This window comes from Hemitrygon akajei, chromosome 1 (genome assembly GCF_048418815.1).
Source record: "Hemitrygon akajei chromosome 1, sHemAka1.3, whole genome shotgun sequence".
Taxonomy (NCBI): domain Eukaryota; kingdom Metazoa; phylum Chordata; class Chondrichthyes; order Myliobatiformes; family Dasyatidae; genus Hemitrygon; species Hemitrygon akajei.
In genome coordinates, this window is record NC_133124.1 from 209,215,862 (window position 1) to 209,229,540 (window position 13,679).

The following is a 13,679-nucleotide window of genomic DNA, read 5'->3' on the forward strand; positions in this document are numbered from 1 at the left end:
ACTAAGAAACAGGAAAGGACAGACTCTACACTCAACATCCACTATGCAAAAGGTCTCTATTAATTTGCACCACAGCATCACAGAGTCAATAAAAAGGTTCCTGGCGAGGCCCTAGAAAACGCAGATCATTCCTAACAGCGTAAGACAGAAAAACAACACTTTCAGTGTGCCAGCAAAACATTTGGACAAAGAAAGAGATAGCTGAAGTACATAAAATCCAGGTTAAAGTCATGGTCTGTCTGTTGCAATCCTGCCCCACTTGCATGCTTTCCAAACTTTGATTACCTAGAGCAAGCACCTGAAAATACTAAATAGATACCACAAATGGCGTCCCTTTAAAAATCGTCCAGAAGTAAACCAAGAAAGCAACCATTCCTTAGGGCAAAATTCTCAATATTAAGACCCATATTCATTGGGCAAGCCATGTACTCTGCACTTTTGACACCATTTGGAGCTCCATTACAGGAAGAGATTACCAGATGTAGAGCAGAAATTACTCATGGATGCTCTCAAAGCGTCCTTGGACTTCTGCACCAACTCCCAGAAATCCCTGAACCATGAGAATGCAAAACAGCGCACAAGTTTAAACTTGTGCTTTGGGACTACAAGAAAGCCCTCCAGAATGAACACACCATCTAAAACTAGGCATCAATCCAGTTTGGCACTTCTTGGACTGTTCTAGAAGTTTGTGGGTCTTACATTGACCTGAGAATGCACAGAACCAGGGTGAAAGTAATTCATCTTTATTTTTGATAGATAAATAGAAGGTATCCATCCTAGCATACCCTGCTACTTGGCTATAGAACAGCACAGTAATCCCACCTCCAGCAAACACTGCAGAAAATGAAGCATGACTAGCTTTAAAACATGTACATTAATCACAGATAAATAACCACAATAAAACAGTTGTTAAAAGATACTGTTAAATTTCTGTCAGAAAACGAGCGAACAAAGGTTCCTCCTTGTTCCAATTAAAAGCATAATTGAATTCATAACTTTGTTTACCAATATACTGAGGGTATCATCTCAGAACCAAACAACATACACATTCAGTCACCATATAACAAGCTGAAAGTGCATATTGTTCACACACAGAAGTGTGCAGCATCATAGATGGTGATGAATCAGCATACAGAAGCAAGATTGAAAATCTGGTTGAGTGGTGTCATAACAACAACCTCTCAACTCAATGTCAGCAAGACCAAGGACCTGTCATGGACTCATCATATTAATAAAATTGCAAAGAAAGCACAATAGTGCCTCTACTTCCTCAGGAGTCTGCAGAAATTCAGCATGACATCAAAAACCTTGACAAACATCTATAGACGTGTAGTGAAAAGTGTATTGACTGGGTGCATTACAGAACACCAAAGGAAAATTCCTGAAAAAAGTTAGTGGATTTGGCCCAGCACATCGCAGGTAAAGCCCTCCCAACCAATGAACACATCTTCATGAAAAATGGTTGTAGGAAAGCAGCACCCAAAGATCCTCACCACCCAGGCCATGCTCTTTTCTCATTGCTGCCATCAGGTAGAGGGCACAAGAGCGTTAGCTTTCGCACCATCAGGTTCAAGTACAGTTACTACCCCCTCAACCATCAAGCTCTTGAACAAAAGATGATAACTACACTCATCTATTGAGATGTTCCCACAACTAATGTTCACACGTTAAGGACTCTTTATCTTGGTGTTGCATGCTTTAGTTATTTATTGCTATTTATTTTGTTGTTTATTGATCCTGTTTACAGCTATTACCCTATAGATTTGCTGAGTATGCCCACGGAAAAAAGAATCTCACAGTTGCATGTGGCAATGTGTACTCTGGTAATAAATTTTATTTTACTTTTAAGTGCCTAGCCAAATTTTTTAAAATGCAAAATGCCCTGGAAATGTTCATTATCGTGTTTCACTCTGGAGAGAACAAAAAATTCCAACTGAATTTCTAGGTACTTATATTAACTGGGGGGTGGGAAGGGCATTAACATGGGAGGGTGTTCATGGAACATAATGACTGCAGTGACCTGCCTGGTCAAGTGGTGTTATTATGCTGTGAATTCTATGTTTTATTATGCAAAGCAATGCCTCAACTCAAACATTAAAGCTCATGTTGCATTTTACAATATGCAAAATATGCATGGTGACAACATGGACCAATGGATCATCAGGAATATTCCTTGGAACATGCTACAGCACGTCTCCCGTGCTCAGTCACAAGAACCACACCAAGGCCAACCACAATGATACTTAATCGTATAAGTATGTATAAGAAATAGTTAACTTCAACTTGTTGATGTGCCTCCCAGTTAACACTCACCTCCTGCTCCTGCTGGAATATGACGACTCTACCCCCCTTGTCCCCAGTTGCCAGTAGTTCTCCAGAGTGGTTGAATTCTACTGTGGAAATTACATCAGCTGTAAAAAAAAAAAGAGATAGACAAAATATTAGGATTAATCCACTTACTTTAAATTCAACAAATGCACAACTTATACATAAAACAGTCAGTATTTGTTTGGAGGAGTTTTGAGCCAAGTAAGCAGATAAAGAACAAATCATCAGATTAGTTAGTCTTCATGCATCACTTGCCAAGTCAGTGAAGATCTCTTATGCAGGGGTTCCCAATCTGAGGTCCACAGACCCCTCTGCTGATGGCTGGGTTCCATGGCATAAGAAAGGCTGGTAATCCCACACACGTGAAGTCTCTGTATTCCAATCTCATAGTACAAAAATAATCACCCACTGAACACTAAGGTGTTACAATTTATAGGTGTCCGGATACCTGCATTGAATTATTCACATTTTAGTACTACTACTTTCATTCAATTCAGTTAATAACCCTGCAGGTTGAAGTTCTACACGTAGACTTGGCAATAACACACACTATTTTCAAATCCTGGGGTCCACAATGTTTATTTATTTAGAGATGCAACGCGGAACATGCCCTTCTGGCCCAACAGCCACACTGTCCAGCAACCCACCTACTCAACCCTAGTCTAATGCTAGGGCAACTTATGACGGCCAAAAATTGGTGTTTCTGTGGAATGTGGGAGGAAACCAGAACACCAGGAGAAAAACAAATGTATCATGGGGTGGGGGGGGGGGGGGGGGGGGGGGGGGGGAGGGAGAACATACAAGCTCCTTGCAAGCAGTGCTGTGATTAAACTCCGAACTCTGACGCCCTGAACTGTAATAGCATCTTGCTAACCTTACATATTGTAACTGATGTTGTCCATTCAACAACATAGAAGCAGCATACTCAATAATTCTGCACTTGTTTGCATAGAGATGCATTCATGTGGACCCTAAAGGCAGTTTTAAGTTTTACCCTGACGCTTATGTAATGCAAAATACTGTAAGTGTTATAACGTGCAAATAATCTGAACATTCATGGGTGAAAAATGTCAGCCAGTGTACTGCTTGGTCACCATCAAATGACTCCAGATATGTCTGGACGATGAGTCAACAGCTTTAGGCTCAGGTTCAGGTTGTGTACAAAGCTAAGAAACATAAAAGACAGTAAAAAAGTTGGAGAAGTAAAGACAATACTCTTTGGCCATAAAGTGGTGACAGTATATAAGCTGTAACTGTGGATTTAAAGTTGAGGTGAATGGCCCAGGAGTCTGCTCAGCAAATCAGGTCAATAGTGACTTCAGTTAGATGAAGCCAAGTGAGGGGGGGCTTATACAGATTATGAACGTCAACTCAGACCAGTTGGGCCAAACTGCCCTTTACCAGAAGACCATAAGACAGAGAAGCCAAAGTAGGCTATTTGACCCATTGAGCCTGGTCTGTCATTTCATGACTGATCCATTTTTCCTCAACCCCAATCACCTGCCTTCTCTCCACATCCCTTCATGCCCTGGCCAATCAAGAATCTATCAACCTCTGCCTTAAATATACATACAGACTTTACCCCCCACAGCTGCCTGTGGCAATGTATTCCACCACACTTATCTACATTCTAAAAGGACGCCCCTCTATTCTGAGCCGGTGTTCTCAGGTCTTAGACTCTCCCACTATAGGAAACATTCTCTCCACATTCACTCTATCAAGGCCTTTCACCATTCAATAGGTTTTGTGCCATAATAGATGCTATAAATTTTATATTAGCCTTTCTAAATACGCAACACAGTTTTTAGAAACATAGAAAACCTACAACACAATACAGGCCATTCAGCCCACAAAGCTGTGCTGAACACGCCTTAACTTAGAAATTACCTAGGGTTACCCATAGCCCTCTGTTTTTCTAAGCTCCACGTGCCTATCCAGGCGCCTCTTAAAAGACCCTATTGTATCCGCCTCCACCACCATCGCCGGCAGCCCATTCCATGCACTCACCACTCTGCGTAAAAAACTTAACCCTGACATCCCCTCTGTACCTACTTCCAAGCACCTTAAAACTGTGTTAGCCATCACAGCCCTGAGAAAAAGCCTCTGATTATCCACACGATCAATACCTCTCATCATCTTATACACCTCTATCAGGTCACCTCTCATCCTCCGTCGCTCTAAGGAGAAAAGGCAGAGTTCACTCAAACTATTCTCATATGTCATACTCCCAATCTAGTCAACATCCTTGTAAATCTCCTCTGCACCCTTTCTATGGTCTCCACACCCTTCCTGTAGTCAGGCAACCAGAATTGAACACAGTACTCCAAGTGGGGCCTGACCAGGGTCCTATATAGCTGCAGCATTACCTCTCAGTTCTTAAACTTAATCCCATGATTGAGGAAGGCCAATGCACTGTATGCCTTCTTAACCACAGAGTCAACCTGAGTGTCCTAACAGCTTTGAGTGTCCTATGGACTTGGAGCCCAAGATCCCTCTGATCCTCCACACGGCCAAGAGTCTTACCATTAATACTACATTCTTAATACTATATTCTGCCATCATATTTGACCTACCAAAATGAACCACCTCACACTTATCTGGGTTGAACTCCATCTGCCACTTCTCAGCCCAGTTTTACATCCCATCAATGTCCCGCTGTAACCTCTGACAGCCCTCCACACTATCCACAACACCCTCAACCTTTGTGTCATCAACAAATTTACTAACCTATCCCTCCACTTCCTCCCAGATCATTTATAAAAATCATGAAGATTAGGGGTCCCAGAACAGATCCCCGAGGCACACCACTGGTCACCAACCTCCATAAAGAATATGGCCCATCTACAACCAATCTTTGCCTTCTGTGGGCAAGCTAGTTCTGGATCCACAAAGCAATGTCACATTACTTTCTCAATAAGCCTTGCATTGTGTACCTTATCAAATATTTTGCTGAAATCCATACACACTACATCTACTGCCCTACTTTCAATGTGTTAGTCACATACTCAAAAAAAATTCTATCAGGCTTGCAAAGCACGTTTTAATTTATTTATTTTGTTTCAGTTTATTTATTTATTGAAATACAGCAGGATATAGGCCCTTCCAGCCCTTCGGTGAGGTGTGCCATCCAGCAATCCCCCAATTTAATCCCAACTTAACCGCGGGACAATATACAATGACCAATTAGCCTACCAACTGATACATCTTTGGACTGGGGGAGGAAACGCACACGGCCACGGGGAGAACATGCTTACAGGCAGCAGTGGGAATTGAACCTGGGTCACTGGTACTGTGAAGTGTTGTGCTAACCATTACGCTACCATGTTCTCCCCCCCCCCCCCCCACTTCTTCTGAACTCCAGTGAGTGCAGGCCCAGAGCCATCAAATGTTCCTTTTGCATTAACCCTTTCATTCCCAGGATTATCCTTGTAAACTTCCTCTGGACCCACTGCCAGTACATCCTTCCTTAAGACACGAGGCCCAGAGCTACTCACAATACTCAAAATGTGCCTGACCAATGCTTTATAAAACTTCAACATTGCATCCTTGCTTGTATATTCTTGCTCTCTCAAAATGAATGCTAACATTGCATTTGCCTTCCTTACTACCATCTTAAATGGCAAGTTAACCCTCAGGAAATCCTGTAGGAGGAATCCCAAGACTCACTGCACCTCCAATTTCTGAATTCGCTTCATGGTTAGAAAATAACCTGTGCCTTTATTCCTTCTACTGGAGTAAATAGCCATACACTTCCCTGCACAGCATTTCATCTGTCACTTCTTTGGCCATTCTCCTAATCTGTCCATGTCATGCAGGCTCCCCATTTCCCCAACACCTCCATCTATCTTTGCATCACCTGCAAACTTCATTAGTCATTCATTGATTCTATTGGGTTTCAAGAAATTGAATCTTAGGGTTGTACATGGTGACATATATGCAATTTGAACTTTGAACAAGCAACATGACCCAACACTAACCAATGTGAAACACCACTAGTCACTAGCAGCTAAACAGAATAGGCCTCTTTTATTCCTACTCTGTCTTCTGCCAGACAGCCAATCTTCTATCCATACTACTATCTTTCCTATAATACCATGGTCTCCTATTGTGTTTAGCAGCCTCACGTGAAGCATCTTGTCAAAGGCCTTCTGAAAATCCAAATAAACACCCACTATCCAATCTTGCCTATTATTTTCTCAAAGAATTTCAAGAGATTTGTTAGGCAAGATTTGCCCTCAAGGAAATAGTCAAGTAGTGTTCATGGGTTCAACTGCCTTTCAGCATCAGCATCAAATATTTCTACCTCATCAGTATAATTAGTTTAAAAGCTCAACCAGTAGCATTCTGCAAGTTTTAACAATCTGGCTTTGAATGATTTTATTCAAAAATAGTTTAAGATTTCTGGCAGCTGGTTATTTTACCCCCTTACTGAACATCCATTTCACAGGACAATATTGTTTAATTAAAATTCCCAGCAGTATACTACACTGAGCCACCTAAATTCAGGCGAGTAGAACAAATAGGCCAGTGATCCAATACCCAAGACAAGAACTCAAATGGAAAGCAAAGCACTTCATTTTGATCTGGTTGCTGAACAGAAAACAAGGTTTTCATGAAATTCATCTCTCACTACATAAGCAGCATTAAGGTAATTTATCATCATGTGTCATGTCAGTATGACATAGGCGATCACGGTCTATTGACCATGACGGCTCTTGGCAAATATTTCTACAGAAGTGGTTTGCCATTGCCACCTTCTGGGCAACGTCTTTACAAGACGGGTGACCCCAGCCATTATCAATACTCTTCAGAGATTGTCTGCCTGGTGTCAGTGTAATATTATGCCTTTGTACTGTAATCGCAAAATAAATTTCACTCTCTATGACAGTGATCATTAATCTGATTCTGATGGCCATTCCTATGAACTCATGTACTCCCCTGCTCATCTGTCACTCAGACCACGCCATCTTTTTGCAGCCACTATTGGCCCTAACATCTCACACTACCAGTTTTAACAACAGTTACTTCCTTTCAAACATTTGGCTCTTGAACGAACCAGCAACACTATGACCATTTGTCCTGCCGGGATGTGTGGAATGTCCAGGGAGGGGTAATACCTCTGGTGAAGGGGTTTGTCATGTCTATTCCAGGGCAGTTCACTCATCTTTGGTCCCCACCAGACACTCAGCTCTCACCTGTGGCTCCAAGTAGCTGTTTGCATGCAACAGTGGCTGGTGAGTTAGGAACCCACCTGCCCCAGCATGCACCATCAGCTCTGGCAGACCTGGTGCACAAGATCCACAGTAAGATCCAACTGCCAGGAAGCCAGTGCTACAACTCTCCATGGAGAGCAAAGGGCATGACAAGGCAACAAGGCACAGAAGATGTTCTGGTCATCCACTGCAACAAAGGAAGACCCCAGTTTGTGATGTTTGTTCATACAACTGGACTTGGACTTCTGAGGTCAAGAGAGTGGAACTGCCCCAGAGCAATGGCTTTTCTACTTTAAAAACTTTCCTGCACAGGTTTCTTGTCATCAGACAAAAAGGATAACCACCATGATGCAAGTAAGCTTTTATTTGTATCTATGCATACATGTACTAGTGTCAATGACAACAAACTTAATTTAGACTTTTCACTTATGCTTGGTCAGAGCTTTAGCCAAGTTTCTAAATTTACTAAAAAAGTTTTCTGCAATTCAATGTTGTCACCTGGAAATATTAACCACCTTCTCAAAGTATAAAACAGATTTTTCCAAAAGATGTCCTCCTGTGACAAAATTAAACAGGTAAGACACACAGAAGTGGCTCAGTGCTGTGTTGATCATGCAGAGGCAAGGACATGACACAATATAACATGGGGAAAAATATGAGATCAACCAATACTGTAGGAAAAGATAGAAAGAGGAAGTATTTGTTAAATGCTCAGAGATGAAAGGTGTTCAGTAGAACCCAGGTGTCCTTGTACACAGATCACCAACAGTTAACATGCAGGTAATACAACCAATTAATAACGCAATGAGTTTATTGACCTTTACTGCAAGATCATTTCAGAATGAGAAGTGACATCTTGCTCCAATGACAGGTCCCTAGTGAGACTATTAATATTGTGTACTGCTCTACTTTCCCAACTCAAGGATTTACTGGAAGGAGCGCAGTAAAGACTCACCAGATTAATGCCAGAGATGGAAGGCTTGTTATACTAGGAAAGATTAAAACCGACTGGGTTAAACCCTCGAGCTTAGATAAGAGGAGATCTCATTAAAGCATAAACTTCTTAAAGGCTTGACATGGTTGATGTTTACTTTGGCTAGGTTATGTGGCATTGGGGGATGTGAGGGGGGTTACAGGCTCAAAAGAAAGGGTTTGATACAGGTGGAAAGAAACTTCTTCAACCCAGAGAGTAGTGAATCTTTGGAATTCCACCTTCATGAGAAATGTGAAGCTGCTGGGTTTGATCAATTCTGGGATATTAAGAGAATTGAGAGATATGAGATTTGATGTTAGAAGACCCCTCCTGTATGAGAGATATACAGGATAGAGACATTAAGGCAAAAGATCAGCTGCAATTTTATTGAATAGTGGAGAAGCATGAAGGGCCAAATGGCCTGCACCGAATTTTATGTATCCTCTTAAGTACAACATTTAACAGCCCTTTAAAAAAAACGCACCATTTTATACATTTTGGTATATTCTTATTCTTAAATGCTTTTATCAGGTCTGAGTAAGTAATTTCCACCAAATACTATTACATAAATTAAAAAAAACAATTACAAAACTGCAACTGAAAATAAAGCATAAAATTACTTGGGGAACTAGTTCAGAAACTAGTTTCCAATGTCGATTTTTAGAAATTGAAAAACAACTTGTTGCACAGAACACCTCCCTTTTGATACAGCCCATTACATCCTTCAATCCATCCTCTTCTCAGAGCTGATGATAGCTTGCTCCAAGATATGCTTGAAAAGGACCTGAGTGACTCTGAGGTGAGTGAGGGACATGCATACTCCACCCACCTGTCCCAATTGTGAGAATTCTTCCACTGAATTCTGTAAACTCCCAAAGAGACGACATTCAGAATCAGATTTAACATCACTGATGTCATGAAATTTGTTATTTTGCAGCAGCAGTACAGTGCAATATATTTTTTGAAAACTATAAATTAAAGTGACCCTTCAGGAAGTAGTAAGACATTGCAAGTGCCTTAATAAAGGACTTAAAAGTCTCCTTGGAAAACTGCAGTGTCTCCACTTACTTGTGAGAAAGAAACTTTGGGCATGACCATTCAGAGTGGAGGTTGAGAATATGTGAAACACCAAATTCTATCACAGCAAGAGTAAGGATGGGGATGTGGTGGCCTGACCATCAAAATGATGGAATTAGGGTCTCAATGCTGTTGGCAGTGGGCTGGGGAAGGATGCAAATACTGTCAATTATCCCCACAGTGATTTGGGACTCTGCAGAGATTCTGTAGAGAAAGTACTGATAGAAGTCTGAAGAAATTCACGAGGCTGATTCTAGTGATGAGGAGGTTAACCTGTGAGCAGTGATTGAGTCACCTGGGAATATACTTGCTGGAATTCAGAAATATGAGAGGGGATCTTATGGAAACATAAAATCATGAAAGGGATAGATACGACTAAGGCAGGAAAGTTGTTTCCACTGTTACTTGAGAATAGGACTAGGGGACATAGCTTCAAAATCTGGGGGAATAAATTTAGGATGGAAATTAGGAGCATCTGCTTTGCTCAGCGAGTAATGGAGCTGTAGAATTCTCTGTCCAGGACAGCAGTAGAAGCTACTTCATAAACTATATTTAAGACAAATAGATTTTTGCATAGCAGGGGAATTAAGGGTGATAGGGAAAGGCAAGTTCATGGAGCTGAGTCCATGGCCAGATCAGCCATGATCTTATGGAATGGTGGAGCAGACTCGATAGACCAGATAGCCCACCCTTGCTACTATTTCATATGTTCCTTTCTCAGAAGCACACTGCAGGGCAGACATCGCTGTTGCTGTACAGACCAGAAACTCTGCACCAGCTCCTTTGGTATTGATCCTAAATACTGTATTTCACAAAGTTAGTGCCAGCATTCTGAGGAAATGGCGAACTACTTCATTGATGCCAGGAATGGTCTGTTTTCCAGGGTGCTGCACTAAACCTTTATTGTTGGAGGGCAGTGTGGTGGACCGATGGCACATTGTTAGAAGACCTTTATTCTGCTGAGGTCTATTCTCTGGTACACTTCGGTGAACTGGTGAACTTCGAACCCTGCCTCCAAACACTTGCACAAGTATTGCCATTAAATTGCCGAATACTGATGAAGGTCACCTTTGAAAGCAGGGGCAAAGCAACATTTCAGCAGGTAGTTTGAAGAGAAACTGTAGCACTGCAGCAAGAAATAAAAAGATATGGGATGACAAATTGCTTTGCCTGGCACCAGTCTACACTAATACTGGAACCCACAGTGGATCTATTGGTTAAAATCTCGGGTGCATTCAATAATGTGACGAAAGTACACTGGAGATAAATTACTGTGGGAAGCCAAAGGTGAGAATGATGCAGCCTCATTGCAGTAATGCACTACATACCCGATGAACTCATATTCATTCAATAACATTCCCCGTCGAGCCCAGTTTTTGGACGAAGGGCTTTGATCAGATCAGCTTAAAATCTCTTTCCAAATCATGGATTAACTTCCTTAATTTTTCATCAAAAAATTAAAATTTCCCACCACTGGAATAATTTCTCTTCCTACTGCTCCATAGCAAAAACAAAAATACCATTCACTAGGTGACCAAATCTATAAACGCTCACGTAGATGGAATCTGACTGGCTCTATACAGTGATAATGCCTTAGACTTAGTCATCACTTCTATAAATATTATCTGCAGCTCAGTACATCCTCGAAAAATAGTAAGACTTTCCACACAACACTGATCCCCCAGCTCCATTCAGCAAATAGCTCTAATCATACACAACTGAAATTGATAGGCCACTATTTTCATTCAGATGCAAAACGAATATTGCTCCAACTCCAACAAATGATCAATCCAGTTTGAAGCATCCATATATGAAAAAGAAATTTACATCATTCATGAAGAATCCTTCTGTACAAAGAGAGGTGGAGGACCTTCATTGTTGTCCTACATGCCAGTACACAAAAGCTATAAACAATTTCTATTGCGATCAGACAAAATAGATTTTAAATATGGTACAAAATTTTGCACCTCCAAGAGATCTTTATTCTATTGGATTATGCAAGGCTTTCCATCTGTACTCTCTGAAGGGGCACATGAACACTGAGCTGGCCAGTGTTAGATGTCAAGTTCTCACCAAACAGCCAACATTCAAAACTTGCTAAAAGTATGGTTGTGTGGCACAGTTTTTACAGCGTTGCGAACTGGATTCAATTTCTGCTACTGTCCGCAAGGAGTCTGTACATTCTTCCCATGACTGCGTGGGATTCATCCACATTCCAAAGAGAGATATGGGTTAGTAGGTTAATTGGGCAGTTCATGCTCATTGGTGGGAAGAGCCTGTTACCGTGCTGTAACTCTAAATAAATAAAATAAAAATAACCGCCACAGCCAAAGTAGTACAGTTCAATGATCAAACAGAAACCCAGCAGGAATCAATCTTGTCTCAAGGGAGCTAACTGTGTAGGATTCAGGAGATCGTAGGAAAATCCAATAGTATGATTGAAACTAGGAGGAGACAGTTTTTTTAAAATATAATTTTATACCACTCCTGCTCTAAATGGTCTCTATTCAACCAAAAGGTATGGGTCAGAAGCCTAAAAGGAACTACTGACCAGCACAACGCAAGCAAAGTGAATCTCATAAACCTGTCAACAAAACATTATGGAGGCAGTTGAGATTTCACAAGGCTTATTCCCTACTCGTACTCAAATCTGTATACCTTCCACATAAATGTCCACAGAATGGGAAACTTGTTGACCTCAAGTACATAATCACAGGGCAATTTTCCAGGCAAACTGCAGAACTCACAGTACTTGGATCACAACCCAGATTTTAAGCCAAGATCTGCAATCATCACAAGTTTATCTTGCAACTCAAGTCATGGACTGAAGGAAATAAGATTCAGAAGGGGGAGAAACATTACAAATGGCTGTAAAGAGAAAACCCTATTTGCCTTGTCATTGAACTTGAGAGTATATGCATTTAGTGACACACTACTCTCAACCAAGAATCCCCTGAAAGCTCTGACATAGTCCACTGGCTGTTCTAAATTTAACATTGAATTGCTTCAGAATTGAATATTTGCACTGCATTCTCTTCAATCAAATCTTCTAGTTTCCAGAAATTTCAAAAGCCTCTGAAAGCAAAACATGTACAGAATACCAGATGGCAGCCTCTAGCAGTATTCTGTGAATATTATAAGCCAAGCTTCCTCTAACTGCAGGGAATGAATACTATAATATGTTTATTCTGTTGGTTATGTGGAGGTCTTTAGACCAATGTGAGTGTTAATCTAATTTTTAAGGAAGAACTGATTGCTTCTGCCTGATCTTCATGTTACCATTCAATCATGAAAAATTATGCTGCGAAGATCAGGCTGACCTGCCTGCTTGTGATTTAATGCAGATCGTTCTTGTGGGGGGAGGGGAGAGTTCCTGCTCAGAAATAAGTGATAATACAAGTACAAAAGTACAAGTGCAATGTAATAGTACAAAAGACTGGGAGAAAACACCAAGTACGCCAAACTACAGACATTTTTCTGTTCCTTTTCACACTTTGCGGCACATCAGGCTGCACTTTTGGCATATCTATAGCATTTGACTGTTTTTTTTTTAGATCGAGTTGCTAGCTTCAAACTCAATCCAGCACGGTTCAAACGAGACCATTCGCCTTGAAGTCCAGTGCTGATGCCACAAGTCACTTTTATTGTCATTTCGACCATAAACTGCTGGTACAGTACACAGTAAAAAGAAAACAACGTTCCTCCAGGACCCTGGTGCTACATGAAACAATACAAACAATATTACACCAGACTATGTGAGACAACTCGAGTCTACACTAGACTACGTAAAACAACACAAAAACTACACTAGACTACAGACCTACACAGGGCTACATAAAGTGCACAAAACAGTGCAGGACAGTACAATAATTAATTAATAAACAAGACAATAGGCACAGTAGAGGATGAATTTCAATATAATAATAAATGATGTAGATGTCAGTCTAGACTCTTGCAAAGATGTCAGTCTAGACTCTTGGGAAGAAACTGTTGCACAGTCTGGCCGTGAGAGCCTGAATGCTTTAGTACCTTTTGCCAGATGGCAGGAGGGAGAAGAGTTTGTATGAGGGATGCGTGGTGTCCTTTAC

General features: G+C 41.1%; 1 protein-coding gene across 1 annotated transcript in view; it reads right to left on the reverse strand.

Moving 5' to 3' along the window:
• The window catches only part of LOC140734884 (serine/threonine-protein phosphatase 2A 55 kDa regulatory subunit B alpha isoform), an 83,541-nt gene that overhangs the window by 17,279 nt on the left and 52,583 nt on the right, over nucleotides 1–13,679 (reverse strand). The window contains exon 3 of the mRNA XM_073059541.1: nucleotides 2,314–2,411. Coding sequence (XP_072915642.1) covers nucleotides 2,314–2,411 — 98 coding nt within the window. The remainder of the gene's footprint in view (nucleotides 1–2,313; nucleotides 2,412–13,679) is intronic.